The 13,038-nt window shown below is 45.8% G+C and overlaps 1 protein-coding gene across 10 annotated transcripts in view; it reads left to right on the forward strand.

Moving 5' to 3' along the window:
- Positions 1 to 13,038, forward strand: part of AP1B1 (adaptor related protein complex 1 subunit beta 1) — an 85,129-nt gene that overhangs the window by 40,560 nt on the left and 31,531 nt on the right. For 6 of the 10 annotated variants that reach the window (XM_042963132.1, XM_042963133.1, XM_007082514.3 and 3 more), the window contains exons 2-3: positions 8,686 to 8,748; positions 11,692 to 11,797. In XM_042963132.1, coding sequence (XP_042819066.1) covers positions 8,712 to 8,748; positions 11,692 to 11,797 — 143 coding nt within the window. In that variant the 5' untranslated portion in view covers positions 8,686 to 8,711. The remainder of the gene's footprint in view (positions 1 to 8,685; positions 8,749 to 11,691; positions 11,798 to 13,038) is intronic. The other 4 variants (XM_042963127.1, XM_042963128.1, XM_042963129.1 and 1 more) reach the window with 1 other exon arrangement.

Genomic DNA, 13,038 nt, shown 5'->3' on the forward strand with positions numbered 1-13,038 from the left:
AACGTGAGATGTGGGAGGGAGTTTATCTGTCATTTAATAGGCCGAAACTCTTGTCCCTGGAACTGTGGGTTGCCTGAAGGGCCCCTGGTGAAGGAGGGGAGTTGAGCATTCTGGAATGAGCTAGGCTGTAGGTCCCCCAGTCTTATGTCAACCAGGGCAGTCATGTTTTTGTTTTAAACAGTTTGAAAAGAAGAAGGGGCTTGAAAAGCCATTGGTCTGGTTGACAATTGGAAACAATTTCTTATTTGACAATTGGAAAAAGTAAGTCTCAGAGATGAGGGGATTTGCCCAGGGTCATACAGCTGTTGGTAGCAAAGCTAGATTTCCTGGCAGCTATCTTGGCATTGGGTCAGCCTTGCCATGTTTGTTAAAAGTTATCCACAAAGGCTTATGGCCCTGGTCTGCCCCATCGTCACTCTCTGGTCTCATCAGGGAGCCCTCTTATCTTGATTTGTTATAGGCCCCTGGTTTTGTGACTTCTCTGGGAGCGTTTTCATTCATTTTGTCAGCAAACGTTTGGTGAGCTCCTGGAATGTGCCAGGCATAGTGCCAGTCACTGGGTTGACAGCATTAAACAGGACAGACCCCAAATTAGAGTCATGAGGAGGGCTGTGGAGAAGTCCATGATATGATTGAGTCAAATGTCGGGGAGACCTCTACCCCTCTGGGTCTGGAGTGTTTGAGCTGAGACTGAGGATAAGCATGGGGCTGGGAACAGTGCTTTCAACAGATGCTCCCCTGTTTTGTAAACCGCATTATATTTGGGGTGCCTGGGTGGCTCAGTCAGTTAAGTGTCTGACTTCGGCTCAGGTCAAGATCTCACAGTTTGTGAGTTTGAGCCCTGCAGCAGACTCTCCACTGACAGCTCGGAGCCTGGAGCCTGCTTCAGGAGCCTGCTGTCTGTCTCTCTCTCTCTCTGCCCCTCCCCTGCTTGTGCGTATGCACATGCGTGCTCTCTCTCTCTCTCTCTCTCTCTCTCTCAAATAAACTTTAAAAAACCCTGCATTATATTTGAAAGAGGTGATACATACTTGTGATGAGCACTGGGTGTTATATGTAAGTGATGAATCCCTAAATTCTCTTGAAACCAATACTACACTATATGTTAACTAACTTGAATTTAAATAAAATCTTGGAAGAAAAAAAAAAGAGGTGATATATGCACAGGGTAGAAAATTCCCAAGATAGAAGCTGGTGAGTGATGAAAGGTCAGTCTCTCACACTATCCCTTGGCAATCCAGCTTCTTTTCTGGAGGAAACTACTGTTAACTTTTCTTGCTTACCCTTTCTTTCTTTCTTTCTTTTTTTTTTTTTTTAATTAAAAAAATTTTTTTTAATGCTTTTATTTATTTTTGAGACAGAGAGAGACAGAGCATGAGCAGGGGAGGGGCAGAGAGAGGGGGAGACACAGAATCTGAAGCAGGCTCCAGGCTCTGAGCTGTCAGCACAGAGCCTGACATGGGGCTTGAACTCACAGACCGTGAGATTATGGCCTGAGCTGAAGTTGGACGCTTAACCAACTGAGCCACCCAGGCACCCCTATTTTTAATTTCTTTAACGTTTATTAATTTTTGAGAGATAGAGCATGAGCGGGGGAAGGCAGAGAGAGGGAGACACAGAATCTGAAGCAGGCTCCAGGCTCTGAGCTGTCAGCACAGAACCCAATGCAGGGCTTGAACTCACAAACTGTAAGATCATGACCTGAACCGAAGTTGGATACTTAAACCGACTGAGCCACCCAGGTGTCCGCTTGTTGCTTGATTGCTTGCTTGCTTGCTTCTTTTTTTTAAGTATTCTCTGCCCTCAAAGTAGGGCTCGAGCTCACAACCCCGAGATCAGGAGTCACACCCTCCACTGACCGAGCCAGCCAAGTGCCCTGTTGTGCCATATTTTTTTTTAATGTTTATTTATTTTTGAGAGAGACAGAGAGAGACAGAGCGCGAGTGGGGAAGGGGCAGAGAGAGAGAGAGAGAAGGAGAAACAGAATCTGAAACAGGCTCCAGGCTCTGAACTGTTAGCACAGAGCCTGATGCGGGGCTTGAACTCGGGAACGGCAAGACCATGACCTAGGCTGAAGTCGGACAGTTAACCAACTGAGCCACCCAGGCACCCAATGTTGTGCCATAATTTTTAAACAAGCACTCTGTGGAAGGACGTTTAAGGTGTTTACAACTATGCAGTGTGTGTGTGTGTGTGTGTGTGTGTGTGTGTGTGTGTGTGTGTGTGTGTGTAAATATAAATAAAACAAATTCCTAGAAGCAGACTTGCTGGGTCAAAGGGTCAGCACCTTGCAATTTTCAGAGCTGTTGCCAAATTGATGTAGAGACTGTAGCAATATAGACCCTCCTTAGCATCATATGAGGGTGTCTTTTTTCCCACATCAGCATGAGCATGGCATATTATCAGATTTTTGGGTCTTTGCCAGTCCAGTGGCTGATGGATGGTATTTCATCAATTTCTCTTATAAGTAAGCTTATTAATTTCTCTTATAAGTAAGCTTAAACCATTGTTCTTCATTTTCTCCAAACACACCGCATCCTTTGCCATTCTGTTTTTAGACACTTTTTATGTATTAAGGCAAATAGGCTTTTGTCTGCAATATGATTAAAATTTGTGTGTGTTTATCATATTTTTGGTTTTTTTTATTATGTTTTTGGCCATGCAGGAAAACTTAATTTTTATATAATTGAACTCCTAGATTTCTTGATTTAATGTCATACTCAGAAAGGCTTTATTTCCTCTTGAGTATACAATTTTCTATTTTTCTTCTTCAGCATTGAGTTTTATTTTGTTATTTAAAAAAATACAATATTTGTATGATTTATACCAAGTGAAATGCTCAGCTCTTGAGCGTATAGTCTGGCCAGTAGTGCGTCAATAGAGAGATCATAGGGGGCCTGGTAGACTCGGTTGGCTGGAGCGTCCGACTTCAGCTCAAGTCATGATCTCACGGTTCGTGAGTTCGAGCCCCACGTTGGGCTCTGCTGACAGCTCAGAGCCTGGAGCCTGCTTCAAAGTCTGTGTCTCCCTCTCTCTCTGTCCCTGCCTTGCTCGCGCGCCCTCGCTCTCTCTCTCTCTCTCTCTCTCTCTCTCTGAAAAGTAAAATAAACGTTAAAAAAAAAACCTAAAAAAATAAAAATAGATCATTTCCATCACCCTTAGAGTTCTTTTTTTTTTTTTTAATGTTTTATTTATTTTTGAGAGAGAGTGCATGAGTGGGAGAGAAGCAGAGAGAGAGGGGGACAGAGGATCCAAAGCAGGCTGTGTGCTGACAGCAACGAGCCCCATGTGGGGCTTGAACTCACGAATCCACGAACCATGAGATCATGACCTGAGCCGAAGTCGACCCTCAACCAACTGATCCACCCAGGCGCCCCACCCCTAGAGTTCTTTTGTGCCCGGTTCAAGACAGTCCTTCTCAGCTAGAAGCATCCACTGGTCTGACTTTTACCACCATAAGTTAGTTTTGCTCTTCTACTTATTCTAGAATTTCATGTAAATGGCATCCCACAACATTTACAATGTTTATACTTGTCAGTGTGCTTTCATTCCCACACTGTCCCCTGTCGGAAGACATGAGTGAACTAAGAGCAACAAGTGCTGACGTCCCCATTTTTCAAGAGAGGAATTAGATCATAGAGATGAAGTAAACTAATATCAATTCAGTGTTCTTTCCTTTAAAATTGTTACTGTTGGGGCACCTGGCTGGCTCGGTCTCTTCATCTCAGGGCCATGAGTTCAAGCCCCACACTGGGCATGAAGCCTACTAAAAAAATACCAATGATTAAAAGAAAAGAAAATAATTACCGTTATTAGCAATTTTGAGACCTTGGAGAAAATTTAAAATATGTTCAATGTTCTTCATGTATTTTTTGTACATTTAAATACATTTTATTAGCTTAAAACACAAAAAGAGATTCTTTATCTCTTGCTCATAAAACTACAATGGGATATGTGAAGACTCACAAATTTAGAAAGTGTTGAGGACTTTTTTCCTTAAATCTAACTCTAACTCCAGTGGCTAAACTTCAAAGTCTTTAGCTGGGAATGTTTTTATGAGTTTTTCTTCCATCTTCTTCCTAGGACCTCATTTTCCCACTCTTAGATTGCATTACATCTTTGTCCTAGCCAATGTGTCAGTGTTTCTTACTGAGGACTTTTTTTTTTTTTTTTTTTAATATTTACTTACTTTTTGGGAGAGTGCGGTGGGGGAGGGGCAGAGAGAGGGGGACAGAGGATCTGAAGCTGGCTCTGCTCTGACAGGCTGACAGCAGTAAGCCAGATGTGGAGCTCAAACTCAACGAACTGCGTGCTTGGGACCTGAGCAAAAGTCAACCAACAGAGCCACCCAGGTGCCCCCTTACCAAGGACTTCTTTATAATTCTTTTAGAAAACATAAAACTACTCCATTTCAGGCTTTGTTACTCTGTTACTCAGTTTCTTTGCTTTAAGCCTGGTGGCAGGGGAAAGCAGGAGTGTGGGTAGGATTTTTTTTTTTTTTTTTTTAAGTAAAATTACTAGGGACTCGTCCTGGAATTATGGGATCAAAGTCATAACTTCGCAAGTGTGGGAAGGTAGATTTAAGGTGAGCACAGCATCTGTGGCTCCTCAGAGACAGAACCAGTCTTTCCAAGTGTACCCCTCTTTAATTTTGACTTTCCCTCCCCTTGAGGCATTCCTTAGCCTGTAAATGCTGAAAATGAGGGGTATCCCAGCCCAGAATGCTGTCTCCTTAGCAAAAGTGACTCATCACACTGGCCAGAGCAGTTTCCAAACCAAAAATTCCCTCCAATTAATTGTTTTTTAAAGTGCGTCCTGCCACTTCCAAAGATGGAATCCAAACCCTACGCTTTTTCTTGCCTGAATTGGCTGCCTGTTTTCAGTTGTGGCTCATGTGTGCAATCAGATCCATCACACAAGGTCTTTAACCCCTTTGGCCTCCATTAATAGGGACACAGCATATGGTGATAGCTGAGCGGTGCCAGGGAAAGCACCAGCCTTTCCTGGGGCATCTGCAAGTCTGGTCCTTTAGACCAAACTGTAGGGTTTTCTCCATTGCTTCAGAAAGAATGAAAAATCTCTTGCACTGACATCTAAGAGGCAACTGCAGAGAAAGGACACAGGAGAACCCTTAGCAGATCAACCAGGCGCAATTGATCTTCCACAGTGAAAGGAGGTTTCTAAAATCTGTGCTCTGGGTGGCTTTGCAAAAGCGTTTTCACTTCTCCCTACCACCCCTTCCTCCTTCACTTTATTTTCCTATATGTGAAACAACTTCAGAGGGATACAGTTTCTGCATCATCAGTCCCCTTGGGCCCTCTGCAGAGGGATATGCGAAATAGACACTGCAGAGAAAAGAAGCAGCCAGCACCCGGGCTGGGTAGCAGTTTAAGTTGTGAGTAGTTGCTTAGCACCTGTAAAAGGAAGGTGTCATCAAAGCTCAGCATTATAGGGGTGACAGCAGCTGTAGGGGTCTAATTAGCTGACCCTGTGCCTCTGTTGCTTTTTTTAATCCCCCAAAAGAGAAGCTTCTTACCCTTTCTTCCACCTGAGTGGTTGCATACAACACAGATCTGTCCCCAGGAGGTTGTGTTCTGGGAATTGAGGGGGCCCCCAGATGTTTTGTGCCTGTAGATAAAGGGAAAGCCCCCGACAGCCTCCTCTGTTGGAGAAGGAAGAATTTCTGGGCGGCGCAGACATTAGACGTCTAAGGTAGTTTTTGCTTTTTGTTCACTTTGATTTCCTTCTGGATTTAGCAATGGAGGGGTTTATATGTTACTGTGATTCTTTCGGTCTATAATTTTTAGCCCCTTTTGCTTTCATTGATCCCTCTTCTTAGACTAAACTTGGAGAAATGGGGTACTTCTGTTTTGGATACCACTGCTAGTTGTGTTCATGCCTGTGACTCCTGAAGCCATACAGCCCTTTGTTGTGTGGCAGACATCCCATGATCTTGTTTACCTGCTCATTCTCAAGACTCCAAAAGAAACCCCTGTAGGTTGGTGGGATTTCTCTGAGAAAATGGCTTCATGTGTGCTCAAAAGAAAATTATTTTCAGTGTAAGTAAAGCTCCTGTAGGAAACAAATGCTAAATAGTTACATAACCGAGCTGTCAGAGAGCAAGCTGAGGCTCCTGGGGATGTTCCTTGGCCCCTTTTCGTTTCTTTTAACAACTATCAACTCAGACTCAACACTGGCCATGTGCAGAACCCTGGGCCGGGTGTGAGGAAGGAGGATGGATGGACCCATGGACCGGGCTGACCTGGTGGATCCGTCCACAGCCCTGACTGCTGCTGCCACAGCCTGCAAGCTAGAGTCCCCCCTGTGGGTCTGCCGTCATCAGACGCCATGGTCTCTTCTGCTTTTTCCTGCACCTCCTACAGGAAAGTGCCACCATCCCTTTTTATCCCCAAAGGAAAGCAGAATTGTCGTTTTCCTCTTTGTACTGTTTTGTCAGCGAAGCCTTTATTCCTTTATTCTGACGGGATCCACAAAGGATGTAAGGCAGCCCTGAGACAGCACATGCTTGTTTTCCTTTGATTAGTGAGATGAAATCTATGGGTGTCTCAGTTGGGGAACGGTCTCATTGCCATCCTGCCATGAATACAAGCTTAGTCTGGAGAATTCAGTTGGGCTGAAGAGGAGCTATGTCAGCTTTGTTTCCAGAGACTTTTGAACTGATCCTGACCTCTCACATCCATCCCACCATTAACCCCCATCTTGCCCCGCATAGTAACGCATTGAAAGAAGATGTTAATGGATTCTGTGTTGTCGTTTAAGTGTATTTATTTTTATTTTTGAGAGAGAAAGAGCATGAGCAGGGGAGGGGCAGAGAGAGAGGGAGAGGGAGAATCCCAAGCAGGCTCCGCACCAGTCAGTGCAGAGGCCCACCACAGGACTCCATCCCACAAACCATGAGATTATGACCTGAGCCGAAGTCAAGAGTCAGATGTTTAACTGAGCCAGCCAGGTGCCCTTATGTTTTTATTTGTAATGAATTTATTAAATGTTTTTTTGATTTCAAGTGTTTATTTAAATTCTAATTAGTTAACATGTAGTGTGATATTGGTTTCAGGAGTAGGATTTAGTGATTCATCACTTACATATAACACCCAGTGTTCATCACAAGCGCCCTCGATGAGTTCTATGTTTAAGTCTCTTCCATGGAGGCAACAAAAGGGACAATGTGAGTGAGTTTTTTCCATTCAAATTCGTATTTTTTTTGGTTGTGTGGTTTTCTGGACCGTGTGAGATTACAGGTAGGACTGAACAGTTGTACTTGAAGGTCTTATGGTGTTTGGACCAAGTCCTTAGCCCCTGTCAGGGCTCCGTCCTCCCTTTCAGGTAGGGGAAACAATTCCTTCATTGATACAATACAGCTGCTGAGCTCAGGCAGACCTGAGATCGTCTCTCAGTTTAGCCATTTACAATCCATGTTTGGGCAAGTTACTTAACCCTGAGCCTCGGTTTCCTCATCTGTAAAATAGGGTTAAAAACCAGTTATCTTATTGGTAGGATTAAATGAGATGATATGTGTAAAACCCTTGTCTGTGATAGGGGCTCTGTAAGTGGATGCTTCTAAATGTTAGAACCACCTCAAGAACCTCTGCCATGTATCCAGGGTGCTTGGCCCCTGTGTAGCATCTTTAATCTTCATCTGTTCATCAAGGTGAACTATTGTAGGTACATAGTAGAAACTCAGAAAATGTTGAATGAACAAGGGTGCCTTGGTATTTTGTCCTGTTGCCTTAGAACAGCACTTCACACTGTGACAAAAGTCATTGGGAGATGTCCTGACAGATGCTTTGAGGAAACTGGCCAGTTAGATTTGAGGAATGCTGGAGAGTCTACAGTATATAGATATATTCTAGCCCTCTCTAGAGATGAATAGTGCATACCACTGTTAGAGAAGCTCGGAAAAGTTGGGGAGAGAAGAAATCTTCCCATCTTTTCAGGTTTGGCATCTTCCAAGCTCATTTGACTATATGGGATCATAAGAGTACCTCCATGAGGCTGTGATGAGGCTTTAATGGGTTAATTTGTGTGAAGCACTTAGGACAGTGCTGGGTGGAGTGAGCACCACGAAGGGGTGGCTGTAACTAAGTGCTTTTTAATCTGTGGACTCGAGAGTACTTAGCCATTCCCTTATTGATGGGTATTTGAGTTAATTTCCAACAGTGTGTTGTTACAGACAGTGCTCCAGTAAAACCCCTGTATCTGTGTGCAGGTATTTCTGTGGGAGAGAGTTCTAGAAGCAGAACTGCTGGCGTGCCTAGGTGGCTCACTCTGTTGAGTGTCTGACTTCTCTACTCAGGTCATGATCTCACACTTCGTGAATTTCAACCCCATGTCGGTCTCTATGCTGACAGCTCAGAGCCTGAAGCCTGCTTTGCATTCTGTGTCTCCCTCTCTCTCTGTCTCTCTCAAAAAATAAAAAAGTTAAAAAAAAAAAAAGTAGAACTGCTGGGTCAAAGGATATGCACATTCAGAAATTTGATAATTCCCTCAGAATGACCTTCCAAAATCTGATCAGCCATTATCTAACAGCCCCTTTTCCCAGGAGAGAGATAAGAAGCTATCTTCCCACACCACATGTGTGCTGGATCCTTCCCTTCTCCTCCTATGCTCCGTAACTGAAAACAGAATGGACACAATGGAAAGTCACCCCTTTTTTTTGTCTTGCAGAGTCTGGCCACAGATAAGGGACCAAAATGACCGACTCAAAATATTTCACCACCACCAAGAAAGGTACTGTTTATTTCTTTGTGGGGTCTCGTCCTACCCTTTCTGTGCCCCACCCTTCTGCCTTCTCCCTGCTGGGGTGGGGCTTGCGGTAGGGGGTGGAGGCCTAGAAGCAATTGGTGGGGATTACCCAAGCATCTTTAACCTTGTGGATCCAGAAAATTGAAGTATTGATGGTGTAAGAAATTGACCACTTCTTTTAGACCTCAGGAAGGGAAGAGCATTAGCTCCAAGTGTAGGGGGGGAACAAAGCCCTCGTTTGTTCCCCATGGTCTAACGTTCAATACGATGTTTTTTGCTGGAGGAAAGAAAGCACACAATCCTATCAGTAACCCCACAGCGATTGTGTGTGTGTGTGTGTGTGTGTGTGTGTGTGTGTGTGTGTGGTCTTTATCCATGGGCACATGTTTTACGTGAAGTCAGAATTTATATCCTGTTTTTCATTTGACATTATCTTAACCATTTCCCCACAGTTCTAACGACTCAATGTTAAGTCTGCTGAGTTGCTGCACTGAAATTTGCTAAGCTAGTCTTATGTTGTAGGGTATTGTTTCTGCTTTCTGGAAAACAGGTGGTTGTAGTGGCTGACGAATGTGCTTTAACCCTGTAAGCTTCTTTCTGACTGGCCCTTCCTTCCTCCCTCCCTCCTTCCTTCCAAGTGAGATTGAACACAGGCCTGCTGACCAGATGAAAAGAGTCTGTTGTCGAGACAGCTGAGCGGGACCTGCAGCCTGCCCCTTACCGAGCACTTCAATTATTGGTCAGCCGGTTTTTACCGAGCCCCTTCCCTGTGCGGTGGAGGAGGCAAACTGGAGTCTCTGACCTGGCTTTGCTTGCAGTTAAGCAGAGAAGACAGTCTATTAAAAATAGTAATCACACTAAAGGGTGGTAGGTGTTATGACAGGGGCAGTACCCGGGGCTGTGGGAGGACCTTGGGTGGAGCTAGCCAGATAAGAGAGTGGAGGGGAGGGTAGCTCTTGCTCTGCCCAAGGAAAGCACATGGGCACAAGTTACCAGAGTGTGATGGAAGGTTGGAGAGGTGTGCAGGGCTGGAGGGGGTGAACCTATTGCTAAGTGTATTGGGGCATCAGTGGTGGGGTTTTTGTGGGTTTTCTTTTGAGGAGAATGTCTGTAGAGGGATGCCTGGGTCCCAGTCAGACATCAGTGATGGTTTTAAGCAAGAGGAGGTCCAAGGCAGATTCTAATAAAGTTTTGAAGAGGGTGAAGATTGGGGCGAAGCAGGAAGACCAGTTACTAAAGCTCCCATGAGAGATAATAGTACCTGAGCCAGTGGGGTGGGGGTAGCATTGTGGGTAGAGAGAATTGGGTGCGTGGTATGTGACTGAGGCAGTAGGCTTGGTGACCGATTGGATTTGGGGCCCATTAGAGGAAAGAGAGATTTCAGAAACAGGCAGATCCCAGGTTCATCTCACCAGTCTTCTTAGAACTGGGGTGATGTTCTAGATCCATCAATTGACGGCCAGTTGTATTGAATCTGACCAAACGCTTTAAGCAAAGCAGGGGCAGCCCTGCAGCAGGAGCCAGGGTCAGAGTCCTCGTGGTCTGTTGGATCCGGCAGCAGGGAGACGTGGCCCCTTCAGTCTCTTGAGGAGAAGGGCCTGTGTTCCTTCAGTCCTGTAGAATCAAGAGTCTGAACTGCAAGGTTTGCAGATTCCTCCTGGTTCTGTTGAGCAATATCCTCAGTGTGGCCTTGCCCTGGGCTGTGCTGGGCACTGTTCATTAACTTTGTTTGCTGTCTGTCGTCTTAAGTTCTTTCCTGAACACCACATCATTCAGTCATGATAAAAACCTGCAAGTTTTTTTTTTTTTTTCTCACCGTAAATCCATCTAGATCTCTGCTTTTTTCCCACCTGGGACACTCCTACAAAAGAGGGATCTAAGCCAAAGGTCACATGGCAAGTTAATAATAAGAACAGTCTCCTTTCATGCAGGGCATTGAGTGCTGGCACTGAGATGAGCATTTTACTTCTGAGTGTTAAATGAGAGACTTCACTGTTCCAGTCAAAGTAGAGAGAGTACAGACAAGGAAGCTGGTTCAGAGAAGCAAAGGGATGTCCTTGGTTGGCCCAAGCATGTGGGCTTTGGAGCTGGCAGACCCGGTTTTGAATCTTGGCCCTATCTGCTACTAGCTGCATATTCTTGGGCAAGTTTCTGAACCTCTCACAGCCTCTAGGTGCTCATCTGCAAAATGGGAAATGCAGAGTTGTCATGAGGATGAAATGAGAAGTGGGGAAAAGCTAGTGTGGCACCTGACTTGAAGAGAGGCTCAGGAAATCCTGGCGGCTGCTGTTGTGAGGGCAGGAGGCCTGTCTCATTCCAAAGTCTGCCCTTGTAACCGTCAGTGGGGTTATCTGGGCCCTGAACAACCCTATTTCCTCATTTGTTTTTTCCAGATCATCAAGTTCTTAAGAACAGTGTATTACGTGCTCGAGCCCTTGTGAGGCAGCTGAATTCCTATTTTCAGAGCTGAGCAACCACATGTGGCTCAGGAAGTGAAAGAAACCCTGAGTGCGCTGTTTTAACTGGAGGTTCAGGAAAACAGGAAAAGCCAAGTGTGGGAATCGAGCAAATCCTACACTCTCCCTTCCAATTTTCAGTCCTCAGATTCCATCACACACTGCCTTGGGGGTTTGGGTGAGGGTGGCTGAGGAGCACTTTCCTCTGAACGTGTTGAACCATCTGACTGAGCAGGACCTGCCCTCACACTTTGTGTCAGAACCTTTGTAGCTTCCACAGCTGCCTCTGTTCAGTCTAGCACGACCTCCAAGCTTCCCTCTTGATGATTCCTCTCCTAAGAGTTGTCCTTCTCTGCTGCCTGTGTCACTGAGACCAAGGACCTAAATAATCTCATTGTTTTGGGATTGGAGGATTGGGAGTGGCCCCCCGGCAGGGTGGGGTTGGATCACTCATGCGTCCCTCCTTTTTTAGGGGAGATCTTCGAGCTGAAGGCAGAGCTCAACAGTGACAAGAAGGAGAAGAAGAAGGAGGCGGTAAAGAAAGTGATTGCGTCCATGACCGTGGGCAAAGATGTCAGGTGTGCAGGCACAGGCCGGGCGGCAGCCGGAGGGGGGCTTCATAGCTTGGGTCTAATTCAGATCTCTCCTTGAGGGGATCTCTAGGGACCCGTGTCTCCCCTTGTTACAGCTCCCTTCCTGAACCTCCTTTCCAAACAGAAGGGCTTTGTTTACAGAGGGGTCCCGTGCTCAGATGCTGCTGGGGTCAGGCGGTAGTGGGGTAAGTGAAGTAGGCAAGGTCAAAAAGGCAACAGGCAATGAAGTGGCTGTGATGTGAACCCTGTCAGAAACTCCAGAGGATTGCTGCCAGCTGGGGAAAATGAAACCCAGTGTGGGCAGGTCTACTGGCTTTCTAAAAGGACAGGAAATCCGGATTTTTTCTTTTAAATCTCGCTGTTTTCGATCGCTAGATGATGTTAAACAAACACATACACACTGCGGATAAGCTCTGTCCCAGTAACATGCACCTGCAAGTGGGAATTGTTGAATTTGTCGCTGGTTTGCAGCCTCTACTTTGCATGTGGTTGCCAGAGCAGATCATATGTAGTATTGCTGCCTCTTCTTTGCTCCTGCGTTGTCCTTGCATGGAATGTCCCTTTCTTCATTTCCGTTTACCCGCTTGTTTTTCTAACTCTTAAAAACCTGTTCAAGGTCTCCCTGTTGCCTTCCCTCGTCACCGCAGCCCACCGCCCTGAATGTGCAGCTCTTGCTCTGTGTTTTGTCACTAATTCTGTCCTTTTCTTACACGTACTTGTGTTTCCCTGCCCACCACGTCATAAAGGCCCCAAGGACAGGGACTGGATTTTGCAGCAACTTAATGCAGAGCACTTGATAGTACGCAGAACACCTTCAGATGCGTTTACCTAGCTGTTCCTTATAATTCCTGTATTGTAGGTAAGGATGTATTCATGGCCAGGGAAACCACATAAAGAAGGGAGTGTGGTGACTTCCTGGCAGTCACGTGGTTAATGACAGAACTAGGACTCATGCCCAGCCCTTCTGAAATCCAAATCCAGGGCGATTCCACCCATACCCTCTCCTCTGTGCCCTCATAGTACCCAGCTCCACGCCTCAGAGGCCTGGAGCAGCACATCTGGGTCCCGTGTCAGGATTGCACCGGTCCAGACTTCTCCACGGATTGCCCTGTCCCGTGGCCTCCTCAGCAAGGGACCTCCTGACAGGGCCGCAGAAGAAACAGTTCTGCAGGGAGACTTGCTGTAGAGAGAGTGGCAAAGGGATCAGGCATCTGCTGGAAAACTGG

The sequence above is a fragment of the Panthera tigris genome, chromosome D3, assembly GCF_018350195.1.
Source record: "Panthera tigris isolate Pti1 chromosome D3, P.tigris_Pti1_mat1.1, whole genome shotgun sequence".
In the NCBI taxonomy this organism is placed as follows: domain Eukaryota; kingdom Metazoa; phylum Chordata; class Mammalia; order Carnivora; family Felidae; genus Panthera; species Panthera tigris.